The sequence below is a fragment of the Muntiacus reevesi genome, chromosome 7, assembly GCF_963930625.1.
Source record: "Muntiacus reevesi chromosome 7, mMunRee1.1, whole genome shotgun sequence".
Classification (NCBI taxonomy): Eukaryota; Metazoa; Chordata; class Mammalia; order Artiodactyla; family Cervidae; genus Muntiacus; species Muntiacus reevesi.
The window spans coordinates 21,121,148-21,133,757 of NC_089255.1; the positions used below are offsets into that span (position 1 = coordinate 21,121,148).

The 12,610-nt window shown below is 44.8% G+C and overlaps 1 protein-coding gene across 2 annotated transcripts; it reads left to right on the forward strand.

Annotated features, from left to right (window-relative positions):
- Positions 1–3,768: 3,768 nt before the first annotated feature.
- Positions 3,769–12,267, forward strand: HOMEZ (homeobox and leucine zipper encoding). 2 transcript variants are annotated; one of them, XM_065941344.1, is made up of 3 exons: positions 3,769–3,966; positions 4,265–4,577; positions 9,166–12,267. In XM_065941344.1, exon 3 carries the CDS (start codon positions 9,198–9,200, stop codon positions 10,746–10,748), a length of 1,551 nt encoding a protein of 516 aa, XP_065797416.1. In that variant the 5' UTR covers positions 3,769–3,966; positions 4,265–4,577; positions 9,166–9,197; the 3' UTR covers positions 10,749–12,267. The 2 variants fall into 2 exon arrangements, with proteins under 2 accessions (XP_065797416.1, XP_065797415.1); XM_065941343.1 differs by lacking the exon at positions 4,265–4,577.
- Positions 12,268–12,610: the final 343 nt, after the last annotated feature.

Consider the following 12,610-nt stretch of genomic DNA (forward strand, 5'->3'; position numbering starts at 1 on the left):
GATATTAAAGGGAAGTAACCTTGAAAAAGACTGAGTTCTAAAATAGTATTAACTCCCACATCACCTGAATGATGAAAGAGTCCAATTACCCTCAAAGTAATGAAAGGACATTCCTTGTAGGGAAGTCCTAGCCCTAGAATAATCAGATGCCATGTCATTACATCATAATGGCCAAGTTGTGATGTCACTGCAGAGTACCTACTCTTTAGTACACACTGTAACTGAAACCAGATATGCTGAAGGGTAGAATCGGCATGAGGAGCAGACACCCAAGGAGAGGTAACAGGGCTTTTCAGGGGTTCCCTCCATGGCTTATTGCCTAGGGTTGCTCCATGGCCCTAATGTCTTTCCAGACTTGTCACGTCTTAGTTTGGTAATAGGTTTGTCTGAAATCTTTCTTCTGCAAACTCCTTTATTGCAGCTTTTGCTATCCTAAGTCCTCCATACTTGGCAGCTGTGATTGGTCAGCCCTCCCCTCCAGTGTTTCTTAGGACAGAGCATAGAACACTAGAGCAGGCTTTCCCTCAATGGGGCAGAAACTCACCATATCCATTTCATTCCCAGGGATAGATCCAAGTTTCTGGTTGTCTGAAGCACATAACTTTTTTCAAGAAAAAGAAATACATAAGGCACAAAGGAGTGAATATATTTCAGGATAAGAAAAAATATAAAAATTATAATATTTAAAAAGCTGATAAAAGGTCACAAAATCCAAGAAAAAATTTTAAAGTTACCTATGTGGCAAACCTAAATATTGTTTCCTACAATTTTGTTTTTGGCTGCACACTCTTTGATATCAGTCTTTTAATGATTACGTATAATTTTTCCATAAAGAGGTAATTCCATCACCATGATCACTTTAAAAAAATTTTTTTTGATAATTTAAAAACATTTCACCTTCATACCTTGTAAGTCATAATGTTTACATAATTGGGGGGGGGGGGGATTTTTGTCAAACTTGGGAAAACCCTACCAAATTTCTTTAGTATATGTGGTGTAAGACTTTGGAGCATTTTCAAATTTTGTGATAATGAATAACATAACTCTGAATTGTTGACATTAGTAGTATTCCTGGAAGCTGTATATTAGTTTGTTAGAGCTGCCATAACAAAATACTTAGACTGGGTAGCTTATAATATGGAAATTTTCTCATGGTTTGGAGACTAGAAGCCTGAGATCCAGATGTTGGCAGGGTTGATTTCATTCTGAGGTTCCTCTCTCTTGGCTTGTGGATAGCCATCTTATCCCTATGTCTTCATATGGTCTGTCCTACCTGCATGTTTGCATCCAAATTCCATCTTATTATAAGGATAGCAGTTATACTGAATTGACTTACTCTAAAGACCTTATTTTAATTACCTCTGAATAGACCTTATTTCCCAATATGGTTACATTCTGAGGTACTGGGAGTTAGGGCTTTAACAGGAATTTTAGGGGGACACTGTTCAGCCCATAACATTATAAATACTAATAACTGTTCAAAGAAGTAACTGCAAACCACAGATGTGTAACTCCTAAACCCAAACTAAATGTATTCCCACCTCAGCTTTATTAGTCAATCCCTAAATGCCCATGGCCTCTTCAATGCCACTGGACAAAAAGAGAAGGGTAATAGAGGGGAAGTCAGAAAGAGACATCGATCTTGACCAACTGCAGCTTGAATTTTTTTTTAATTCTACAAAAGCCTATGAACACATTGCTGAGACTCTTCCAGTGCTTTGGAAGAGATCTATGCAAGAGAGGACTCTTAACTTCCTCCAGCTTCCTTAGCTATTGGGTAATTGTGTATCTGGTCAGTCCTGCTAATGTTACTGAGTCATGCAAAGGGGGAGGGAGTTTTCACTAAAGATTGAGAATGACGTGAATTCTTCAGCACTTAGTTCCTGGAAGAGCTGGGATGATCACTGACTTGCTAACTTCCTTCTCTGATAATGTCAAGTCTGGACCTCTTCCTCTCTTCCACTCCCCTACTTCAGTCCACTCCATCATCTTAAGTGTAAGGGTGAAACCCACATAAAAGAGGGAGTCTTCAGCCTGCTTTCCAGAACCAGGGCACAGGAATTTCTTTCCTTGTATTTCTTTCTTCTCTTAAATCTTGAGTCTTTGACTCTTCTGCATACTCCTGACTTGGGAGTGTGTATCATTCTGAGACAAATGTGACTAAGTTGTCTACATTTCATAATTCCCAGCCCATGATCTGTGATGCCCAGAAGGACTGACTTAATCCCCCAGGAGAAGCCACTAAATTTTCACAGTTCCTGCTTGGCTTTCTAGCCAAGCTGAGTTCTTCCCAGTCAATATCCAGTCTCATTGTTTGGATTAAAGGATGAGCTCTCCATTGACAGCTGAGGGTTGTCACTGCCTAAAATGTTTCGCTTTTCCCTTTCTTCCTTACATACAAACCATTGGGGTTTTTATAATAAGTCTTGAGTTAGGTCTATATATAGCACCGGTCTTGGCTTAAATCCTAAGTGATCAAAAGTTTCTAACTCTAAAGCTGAGAAGATTATTTCCGTTGCTTACTCCTATCATGTTTTTAAGGGATACTAGTTTGAAGGGCATGGCCCTTAGGAGTTGGGATTGTTACCAAATGTATTGAGAGAAGGGAGGAAGGGGCAAATCCAGAGTCAACAGAAAAAGCTGAATTAGAGATACAATTTTTCATGCTTGGCAACCTTTAAAGAGCTCTAGACCTTAGTGTGGAGCAATGAAGAATCAGAAGTATCAGTTATGGTTGACGTTTTAGGGGGTATATGGGGAGTGGCAAAATCTGTGGAATACAGGGCACCCGTCTGAAACTGTTTTATAAGTTATTGTAAGTATATAAGCTATTGTGACCTAAATAAACAAGAGAAGACTATCATGAAAACAGAAGAGTCACTTCATAAAGTATTGTTCCCAAGTTTTGGTCAGAAGACTAAGAATCCTAACTATACAAACTTTTGGCCCAGAATTTTGGAGTGTGTGGAATACTGAGTGGGTGGGAAGTCCATTTTATTTTAATCCCTTTCTTGACAGCAAAACCAAGACCCCCCCCCCCCCCCCCACACACACACACACATGAGGCACAGCTCCAGGCAGTCTTTACTAGGGCAGAGGAAGGGCCTGGGGAGCCTGGCCAGACCTAATGAAGTGACCCCCTCTAGAACTTCATCTTTGAGAACACCTGTCTGGTGACAACTAGACCCGGGAAGCGGCGGAAGGTGCCAGGCTGATAGGATCCTCATTTTTCTGGGTGGCCAAGACACTTGATCCATCTCGAGAACTAGTTAACGGTTGCTCTAGGTGCTTCGTTTACAGTTGACGCTGCTGACGGCGGTTTGACCCTAGGCTGGGAACGCTTGTCTCCTGAACGAGGCTGGCAAAGGGATACTGAAAACGTCTTCCTTCCGGAGGAAACAAATGGGGAGTAGTTGTAGGCGGTTTGGACAGTTCAGCAAACTGCTTTGAATTTCTTGGGGAATTCCAGGAGGAACATTGCCCAGCGTACCCCCGAAGATCCGGCGCCCACAAGGCGAGGGTGGGAGGGGGTACTGTTCACGGCATCATAGCCCGGGGGGACATCGTCCCTGCCCCATGTAGCCAATAGGCATCCCGGCTGAGGCCCACGCAGCCAATAGCCGACTTCAGCCGAGACCCACTCAGCCAATGGCCGGCCCAGCCCGTTCCGCAAGGGCCCGCCTGCCTGCGCCCACCAATCAGAACTCTGGCCACCTTGGCACCACCCCTGGAGCCCACCCCACCCATCCGCCCCGCCTCCAACTCGCTGGAGCAGGGCTGGGCTAGACGGGCGCGCTCTCGGGGGCGGGGGGGCAGTCCCGGTCCTGGCCTTCCGCGCGGGTGGGCTCGGAGCAGGCCGCGCCGGGCAGCAACCCCACTCTCACCCCGGAGGCCCCCTGCCCTTTCTCCCCCTTTCCCCCCGGCCCATGGTGCGAGGCTGGGAGCCGCCGCCCGGGCTGGACTGCGGTGAGTGATCCCCAGCCCTTTCGACTTCCCTTTCCAGTCCCTGTTACGATCTCCGACCTCCGGAGCCCCATCTCCGCGCTGGGGGGAGGAGGAGAATTCTAGGTTCGAAGTGATCCGGTTCTCTCTCCATTCTCCTCAGGACTTTTCGGTTCCCTGTTTTCACTGGGGGAGGGTGAGTGGGTGTGTAGGAGGAAGGGAAGGCCGGGTTGGGACGCCCTTGGCGAGGGGAGGGTTGAGATTTGCCTGCTCCCTGGGGCTCATCGCCCCAAGTGCAGCAACTTTTTGTTCTCTGACCCAGTTTGGAGCCTTCTAGACTGCCTGCGAAATGGAGGATAGGAGAAACGTTTCCTTCCCAGGCCTCCCCTCCTCCCCTCCATGACTGCCTCCTGGCGACTTCAACACACATACAGAAACCTGGCCTTATTCCTGGGGTGCATGACCTTTGGGAGTGAAAGATTTGAGAGAAACTGCCCCTTCTCACCCCTACCCTGCCATACTCAGAAAACCAACCAGAAAAGTGAGAACCTGAGTCCTCAGAGGTTCCTGGTGTTGCCAGTCTCTCTAATCAGAGACTTCTAAACTGAAAGAAGACTCAAGCTGTGACCTATTTGGTAATGTGGACCCAGATGATATATTTTATATGAGCCCTCTTCTCACCATATATTTGAAGGGCTTTTTATGCTGAGGATAGGTAGGCGGCAGTAATTAAAAGTAAGCCAGTTAAAGTTAGGAATTTTTTAAATGATGCATACATATCCTAAGCATTGTCATTAAAAGTATTCATCTCACCAATTTCTTGGGTAAGTGTCCCAGCGTTTTCTTTGTGTTGCTGATTGGCAGTCCCAATTGTCCTTCTAATATCAACAACATAAGCAAATCTCTAATCTGGCTGCACCCTGAGAACTTTTTAAAACTGCTTACATCTGCCCCAATCCAGGCTAAGTAAGTCAGAAGGAGGAGGTGGATGCCGTGGGTTAAGTTTCCCCCGGTAATTTTTCTAATGTGCAGTCAGACTGGAGCCACTGCATCATCATCTGTGATTTCCAGGTTTGGTTTCTTTAAAGTGGAATCTGAATTTAAACACTTTTGAAGCAATATGAGTGCAGAATACTTCTGAGATTTTAAAGTCTCCTACCCCTCCAGTCTTTTACAGTTTTCTTGCCTACTCTCAACTCAACAATTTTTTTTAAATGTGCATTTCTTTGTATTATGTCTTTCCAAAGCATTTGACTTTTTTTTTTCCCAGAAACAATTCTTAATGCACTAATTTTCATAGGTTTACAGAATGTTTAATTATATAGAGAAAAACAAGGGGCATAAGCAGGTTTGGAATCACACACAACTGGCCGCAGCACATAGGGCAGCTGAAGGAAGCAGATGACTTTGCCATGCCACTACCAGCCTCTAGTGTCCAGTGCACTGTGGGTATTGATTATGTCATCCAGTGGGGGTCAGTTAAACCAAGCGCCTGGGCCAACTGAACATCTTTCACTTCTACTCTGTTCAGCTAATAGCACTAGTACCTAGTCCCTTCTAAAGTAACTTACACTCTCTTTCAGCCTTCCAACCACTCGTTCCATTCATTCATAAACTATTTTCTTAAAGCAGCTATGACCATTGCCTTTATTAAGTTGGGAGGACATAGGACAGAGTTTCTAACAGGGGCTTCTGGACAATCGGTGAACCCCCTGAGATTATAATTTATCATCTGTAAATTTGAATGTTTGGGGGGGGGGTTCGAGGTAAGTCACAACTTTCTGAGAACCTCTAACTTCTTATTTTCAAAGAGATTCATGATCCATAAAGTGAGAAGCACATGAATTGAGTATCACTAAATGTCCTTTAAGGCCCCGAAAACTATGACCAAAACACGTTTCATTTAGAAACTCTTCAGTTCTCTGAATAAAGACTTAGGGAATTTAGCAGGCTCATATCTGGTCTTCACTTGAACTGTCACCTGTTTTAACCATAAGCCTAGGCTCAAGATTTTTGTTTTTGGCCACACCATGCCGCATGTGGGATCTTAGTCTCCTGACCAGGGGATCACACTCATGCCCCTTGCAGTGGAAGTGTGGAGTCCTACCCACTGTACCACCAGGAAATTCCCAGCCTAGGCTCAAGTTCTGAAGATCTCTTTCCCCTAGCCTCGTGTGAACACCTACACTGGAAGTTTAAGGCAGCCCATTAATTCTTTTCTCCCTTTTGTCCAGGGGTATGGAAAGCCCAAAGGGAAATAAGGGTGTTACCCTGACTCTGTACTTCTTATTAGTGACTTTTAAGCAGCAGCAGGGCATATCTGGCATGGTTACAAATTTAGTAAATTCAGAATTGATAGTACCACCACCACTGACACCTTTGCCCAGAGGAATCCTTATTTCTCCAGCTCTGATTTCATTCTTTTTCTGCTTTCTCCAAATGAGGTACAAGGTCACAAGGTGCTATGGTGTCTTCACTGTGGTTTTGGTTACTGTAGGATCTACCCTCCTTGTCATAGTTCTCACGAGCCACTCCCTGGTTCTAGTTTCCCCCTATGTCAAAGCCAGATTCTTCCAGGGAGGCACCATTCTGTATCAAGTCTTCCACAACTTGTGTTTTGTGTTATTGAAGAAATGTGGATATATGCAGTACACCAAATACGACCTGTGCAGTACTATTACACTGAACTATCAAGCCATGAGAATCTTAAGGATAGCAGACCACACGAATGAAAGCAGCCTGTTTCCTTGTAGGCTTATAGCTGCACCTGCCTTATTCCCTGTCTAGCAGTCTTCATCCTCATGCTGGACTGCTTTATTCCTTGTGCTACCTTTTCCTCACATCTAAACTGTTACCGTGACCTTAAAAAACCAGGGGACAAATAAGGTTGAGTGGGTGTCGAGCGTTGGATCAAGTATTCTCCAGTTTAGATGTGGTGTTCCTGGTGGGCCACAACTTCCAAATGGTGGTTTTAAGCACCTGGCCATGTAGGCACTTCCTCACAGCCACTCAGCTGTGTCTTGAGATGAACCTGTTGGGTAGCAGTAATCAAAAAGGATTTATACCTAAATTATAGATTCAGTTCTAAAGCAGTCATTTTGATACTTTTTTAAAAAGCAGCAAAATCCTTTCTGGAATTATATCCAACTCCCCAAATATAAAAAGTACAAAATCAGATACCCTGGTTGCCCCCACTGTTCATTAGAATTAGGACTCTGCAATAACAGATTGGATACAGTAATTTAAAATATTCCATCTTTGTCTCACTTCCCCTGTTGTCTAGGAGGAGCATTACCTTATATCAGAGTCACCCCATGAGGCTGAAGCAATGATAAAGAGTCTAATTTATTGAGCCTTTACTTTAGTATAGGCATCATGTCAGTTGCATTTTTTTAGTCATAACCTTACAAGGTAGATGCTGTTATATGACCTTTTATTCTGATGGGAAACTAAGGCTTAGCGAGCACTCTCAGGAGTGGTGAAGCTGTGATTCCTCTCAGATCTGTCTCACCCCAGACCTCTACCTCGAACAGCTTTAGGCCCCGCCTATACGACACCTAGCACACAGTAGGTGCTCTGTAAAAACATATAACTTTACATACCCTCAACATTATCATCAGTTTTTACACATGAGGAAACTGAGGTTCCTGTAAGCTCAGACAGACCTGGGATTCAAACTTTCTGTGTAATGCTGGCCTTAATCACATTTGTATCCACTATGCCATGCTGCCGCCACTTACCCTCTGAAGGTTCTCACACTGCATTGCATTCACGGTCTGCATGGCCTTTGGTTTAAGATTTTCTTGTTAAAAGGGAATGGTGACATGCATCATAATACTGTCGAATTTTTCTGTTCATCATATAAAATTTCCAATATTACACTGCTATACCTGTAACTTTTACATAGGCATGCTGTCTTCTCCGTAATGTATTAGAAGGACTATTTGTAAACTCAGATGGGAGTCCTCAAAAAGTAAAGAGTGACAGATAATGTTAGTCTCTAATGCCCACACAGGGAGCATTTAACAGGGAGTCGAGTTAAAACTGTTACCAGGGAAGACCCTGGTGGCCCAGTGGTTAGGACTCAGCACTTCCAATGCAGGGGGCATGGGTTCAATCCCTGGTTGAGGAACTAAGATTCCCGTAAGCCATGTGGCAAAAAAAAAAAACAACAACAACTGGGAAACAGCTTGGCCAGGTTTCCAGGAATGAAGCATAGTCAGAGGCTTTCTCTGCGGTCCCCACACCCATGTTGAGCCTGGGAGCCCTGGTGCCACTGGGTAGCTTGCAGGACAGTTTATGAGCCTGCCCACCTGGTTCCAAGAAGAAAGCTGGACTGAAGAGATAAGAGCTGCAGGGCTCCCGCCCTGTGTGTGCGTGTGTGTGTGGGGGGGGGGGGGCGGCTGTTAAGGTCTGAGGGAGCTCTCCAGGCTCCCTGGAGGGAAACTCAGCAGTTGGGAGACAAAGGCTGGGGAAGAGGGGAATAACCTTTGTTCTGTGGATGTCTTGGGGAAGGAAACATTCACCTCCCTCTACCCTCTCCGGACCAAATCCAAGGGGAACTCCATTCATCCCAGATCACATGACCCATCTCAACCTACTGAGACTTAGGAAAAAATAAAACAATCACCTTCCCCCAACATTCCACCACCAAGAAGAAAAGAAAAGGGAGCTGGGAAGAGGGACAGTGCTGTGTTCTACCTTCTCTACCTTCTAGACTGTCACAAATTGTATTCCTAATCTTTCCACATTCTAGAGCTAATCTGGAGATAACTCAAGAAATAATCTGTTAGGAGCTAAAGTGTTCTGAGATTACATACATCTCTTTGGGTTTTCTAGATGAGTCTTCATTCTGTCACTCTTGCTGCATGAACTTAGAGAGTGAATTTGAATGGGAAGATAAAGGCTCTAAGGATGTTTTCCTTTTTTTTAACCTCAGAAGTCAGATTATCATCCTGGTGACAACACTCACTAGTTTTGTGACTTGGAATAATTTAACTTCTCTGGACTTTGGTTTTTTCATACCCAGGGGGAATTATAGCAGGCTCTGATGATTTATAAGGTTATGAAAATTAAGTGAGAAATTGTTAAGCACTTTAAAAGCAATCCAGCACAGTACACATAGAAAATTGTTTTTAGAGTCCAGTATTTTGTTTGGTAGAAATTGAGCAATGGCCTGAAAGGGGAACCCCAGTGATTGAGCTGTTTCTCTTCTTATTACAGCTATCTCTGAAGGGCACAAATCAGAAAGCACCATGCCTCCTAATAAAGAGGCCAGCAGTCTTAATAGCTCCCCTGCGGGCCTCATCTGCCTCCCTCCAATCTCTGAGGAGCTACAGCTTGTGTGGACCCAAGCAGCCCAGACCAGTGAGCTGGACAGCAATGAACACTTGCTCCAAACCTTCAGCTACTTCCCCTATCCCAGTTTAGCAGACATCGCCCTTCTTTGCCTACGCTATGGGCTGCAGATGGAGAAAGTCAAGACTTGGTTCATGGCCCAGCGCCTTCGCTGTGGCATTAGTTGGTCATCTGAAGAAATTGAAGAGACTCGAGCCCGAGTAGTCTACCATCGGGACCAACTCCATTTCAAATCCCTTCTCTCTTTTACTCATCATGCAGGGCGGCCCCCAGAGGAAGTGCCTCCTTCTCCTGTGCCACCTCCGGAACAAGTTGGTCTTGGAATAGTGCCCCTGACTCTTAGCGAGCCCACCCAGATGAAAGGATTGAAAGTAGAGCCTGAGGAGCCACTGAGTCACCAGAAAGCAAAGGAGCCCCTGATGGTGCCTGGCAGTGGGGCATTCCCCCACCAATCGCAATTTTGGCAGGATCATCAATGCAGTGGCCTCTCTAAGGAGCAGGCAGGCAGGGGTCCCGACCAGTCACACAGCCTAGGTACTGCTTCCTGGAACCACTCCACAGCTGTCCAGCAGCCCCATGCTCGGGATAAGCCCCCACCCATCTCATTACTTGCCAGTAGTTGTAAGAAGGAGTCAGCATGTAATGTGACTCCTCCTTCCTCTACCTCTTCTTCCTCTTTCCAGGGACTGGCTAATGGAGCTCCTGCCACCTCTAAGCCCCTGCAGCCACTGGGCTGTGCCCCACAACCACTGTCACCCAATGAACAGGCACTACCCCCACAGCTGGAGCCAGCCTGGCCCCAGGGGCTGAGGCATAACTCAGCATCAGGTAGGGTTGGCCCTGCAGAATATCTTTCCCCAGACATGCAACGCCAGCGAAAGACCAAGCGCAAAACCAAAGAGCAGTTGGCTATCCTTAAATCGTTCTTTCTACAGTGCCAGTGGGCACGGCGTGAGGATTACCATAAATTAGAGCAGATCACTGGTTTACCTCGGCCTGAGATTATTCAGTGGTTTGGTGACACACGCTATGCCTTGAAGCATGGGCAACTAAAATGGTTTCGGGACAATGCAGTACCTGGTGCCCCTAGCTTCCAGGATCCAGCAGTTCCCACACCACCTTCAACCCGCTCCTTGAATGAATGGGCTGAGACACCACCTCTGCCAAATCCCCCGCCCCCACCGGATATACAACCCCTGGAGAGGTACTGGGCAACCCACCAACAGCTCCGGGAAAGTGATATCCCTCAACTGAGTCAGGCATCAAGGCTTAGCACCCAGCAGGTACTGGATTGGTTTGACTCTCGATTACCTGAGCCAGCTGAAGTGGTGGTCTATCTAGATGAAGAGGAGGAAGAGGAGGAGGAGGAACTGCCAGAAGATGATGAGGATGAAGAGGAGGAGGAGGAGGATGACGATGATGACGATGATGTGATCATCCAGGACTGAGTGGGAGGCTGGGGGAGGGGAGGTCTGTTACTAAAAGACAAACCAACTTAGTAACTGTTTAAACAAAGAAACCACATTTTTTTTTTAACTTACCTTGTGGCAAAGAACTGAAAAGCTTTGTGTTCTTGAGTGTGGGGGACAGGGATACAGTAAGGGTAGACCAGAAAGGATGACCATGGAGTACAGAATGAAGTGGGGATCGGATGGGCAGAAATCTAGGCCTCCAGTCTCAATGAGGGGCTTGCTACGGGTCTGGGAAAAGGCTCTTTCTCTTCTCGTATCCCTGTTCTTTCCCCTTACTGTTCTACAAAGAGGCGAGGCTTTTTGGCCCATGGCCATGGAGTTCTGGAAAGGAGTAAAGTTTCTAATATGACCCCAGTCCCAACATTTTCCCTGAATATAAGGCTGCCTTACACCCCATTTCTCTCTGAGCACAAGTTCATGCATAATGCAGCTAAGAATCTCAGTTATGTCCCAGTCAATCACAAATACTTCCTCTCCTCATACCAGCTTGACTTTATAGGTTTTCCTGCTGCTTTATTGAATCACACAGGGAGCAGAATGTTTTCATTTCTGATACTGGGACCACTATGCCTTGTACCTTTCCAAAAATCCCCATTCTGTTCACTGTTTGTCTCAGGGTAAATCTTCCCCCCGGAGCTTGTGAAAAAGTTTAATAATTGGGTGGAGAATAATTTAGACTGGATATTTATTGGAGGTGGGAATTAGGGGAGATGTCCTTTTAAAAAAGTAGAATTATAGATTACAGAGGGGTAGAGGAGAGGGAATGGTATCTACTGTTCAGAAGGACAGTACAGATAGATTCCAGGTTTGGTTTTACAAACCTGACACTCCCTCCTGCCTAGTTTGACAGAAACTGATTTTTTAATCTTTTTGGTGTTGGTTTAATTTGTGCCAGAAAAGAGACTTTACCCCCTGTTTATAATATCTGTCTTGGGGACAGAAGTCTTTATGTTTTAGAGTGGTTTTCATCAGTTGGGGTCAGATATAAAGATATCGGTGGGTTAACCATCTAGAAATAAAAGAGTGGAAGCCCCAAATTGCTAGACTAATAATAAAAAGGCCAAAAATAAAATTGTTTCTCTCTCCACTTCGCCACTTCTCTGGTTTAAAGATTAATGGAACCAAATCCATCCAGTTTCTGATTTAGCATACTTTTTATTTTCAAAGCAGCAGGATATACTGAGGTAAAGTAAATGAACAAAACTTGAAATAGATCAGTACCTATTACTAGGCAGATTGCTTTCTGCACCTGCTACAGCATAGGCTCTCTCTCAGAAGAGGGGAAGTCTAGAAATGCCTTTAAAAATAAGTTCAGTTTCAAAAAAGGGTAATGGGATCCTATTCACCTACAAGGTCATTCCTAAGACCTAATTTATCTCTAGCGGATGCTATCTTCAGTTTTCCAATATTTTCACTTAAGGTATACCTGCCTATGGCCCACCCAGTTAATCCTTCATTTCTACCCCTTAATACCCAAAGAAGAATAAATGTTTGATCTCAGTGGTAGTGTTCTTTGCTTGTCCCACCATTTGAGCGTTTATGACGTCAACGGAGTTACAGTAGCAATAAAAGGGCATCCCCTTTGTTTCATTATCTGTATACTTTAGTAGGGCTTCAAGCCTGTGTCTCCAACTGTTACCAAACAGAAAGAAAGGAAAATCAACATATTTAACAGGATCTAGGTACAGAGAAAACAACAGGGAAGTAGAAAAATTATAATAGGCCAAGGAACAGTTATTGCTTGTTAACACTGACAATGGGAGAATATATACAAAGCTAAAAAGTGAAGTCCAGAAATAAAACATGGTCAATAAGTATATCACCCCACCCCACCCCCC

What these genes read in the sequence shown, in the direction of transcription:
- HOMEZ (XM_065941343.1), top strand. Translation starts at nt 3,927, where the DNA reads ATGGTGCGAGGCTGGGAGCCGCCGCCCGGGCTGGACTGCG. An exon ending in GCCGCCCGGGCTGGACTGCG is followed by an intron (nt 3,967 to 9,165) that starts GTGAGTGATCCC and finishes TTCTTATTACAG; the next exon opens with CTATCTCTGAAGGGCACAAA.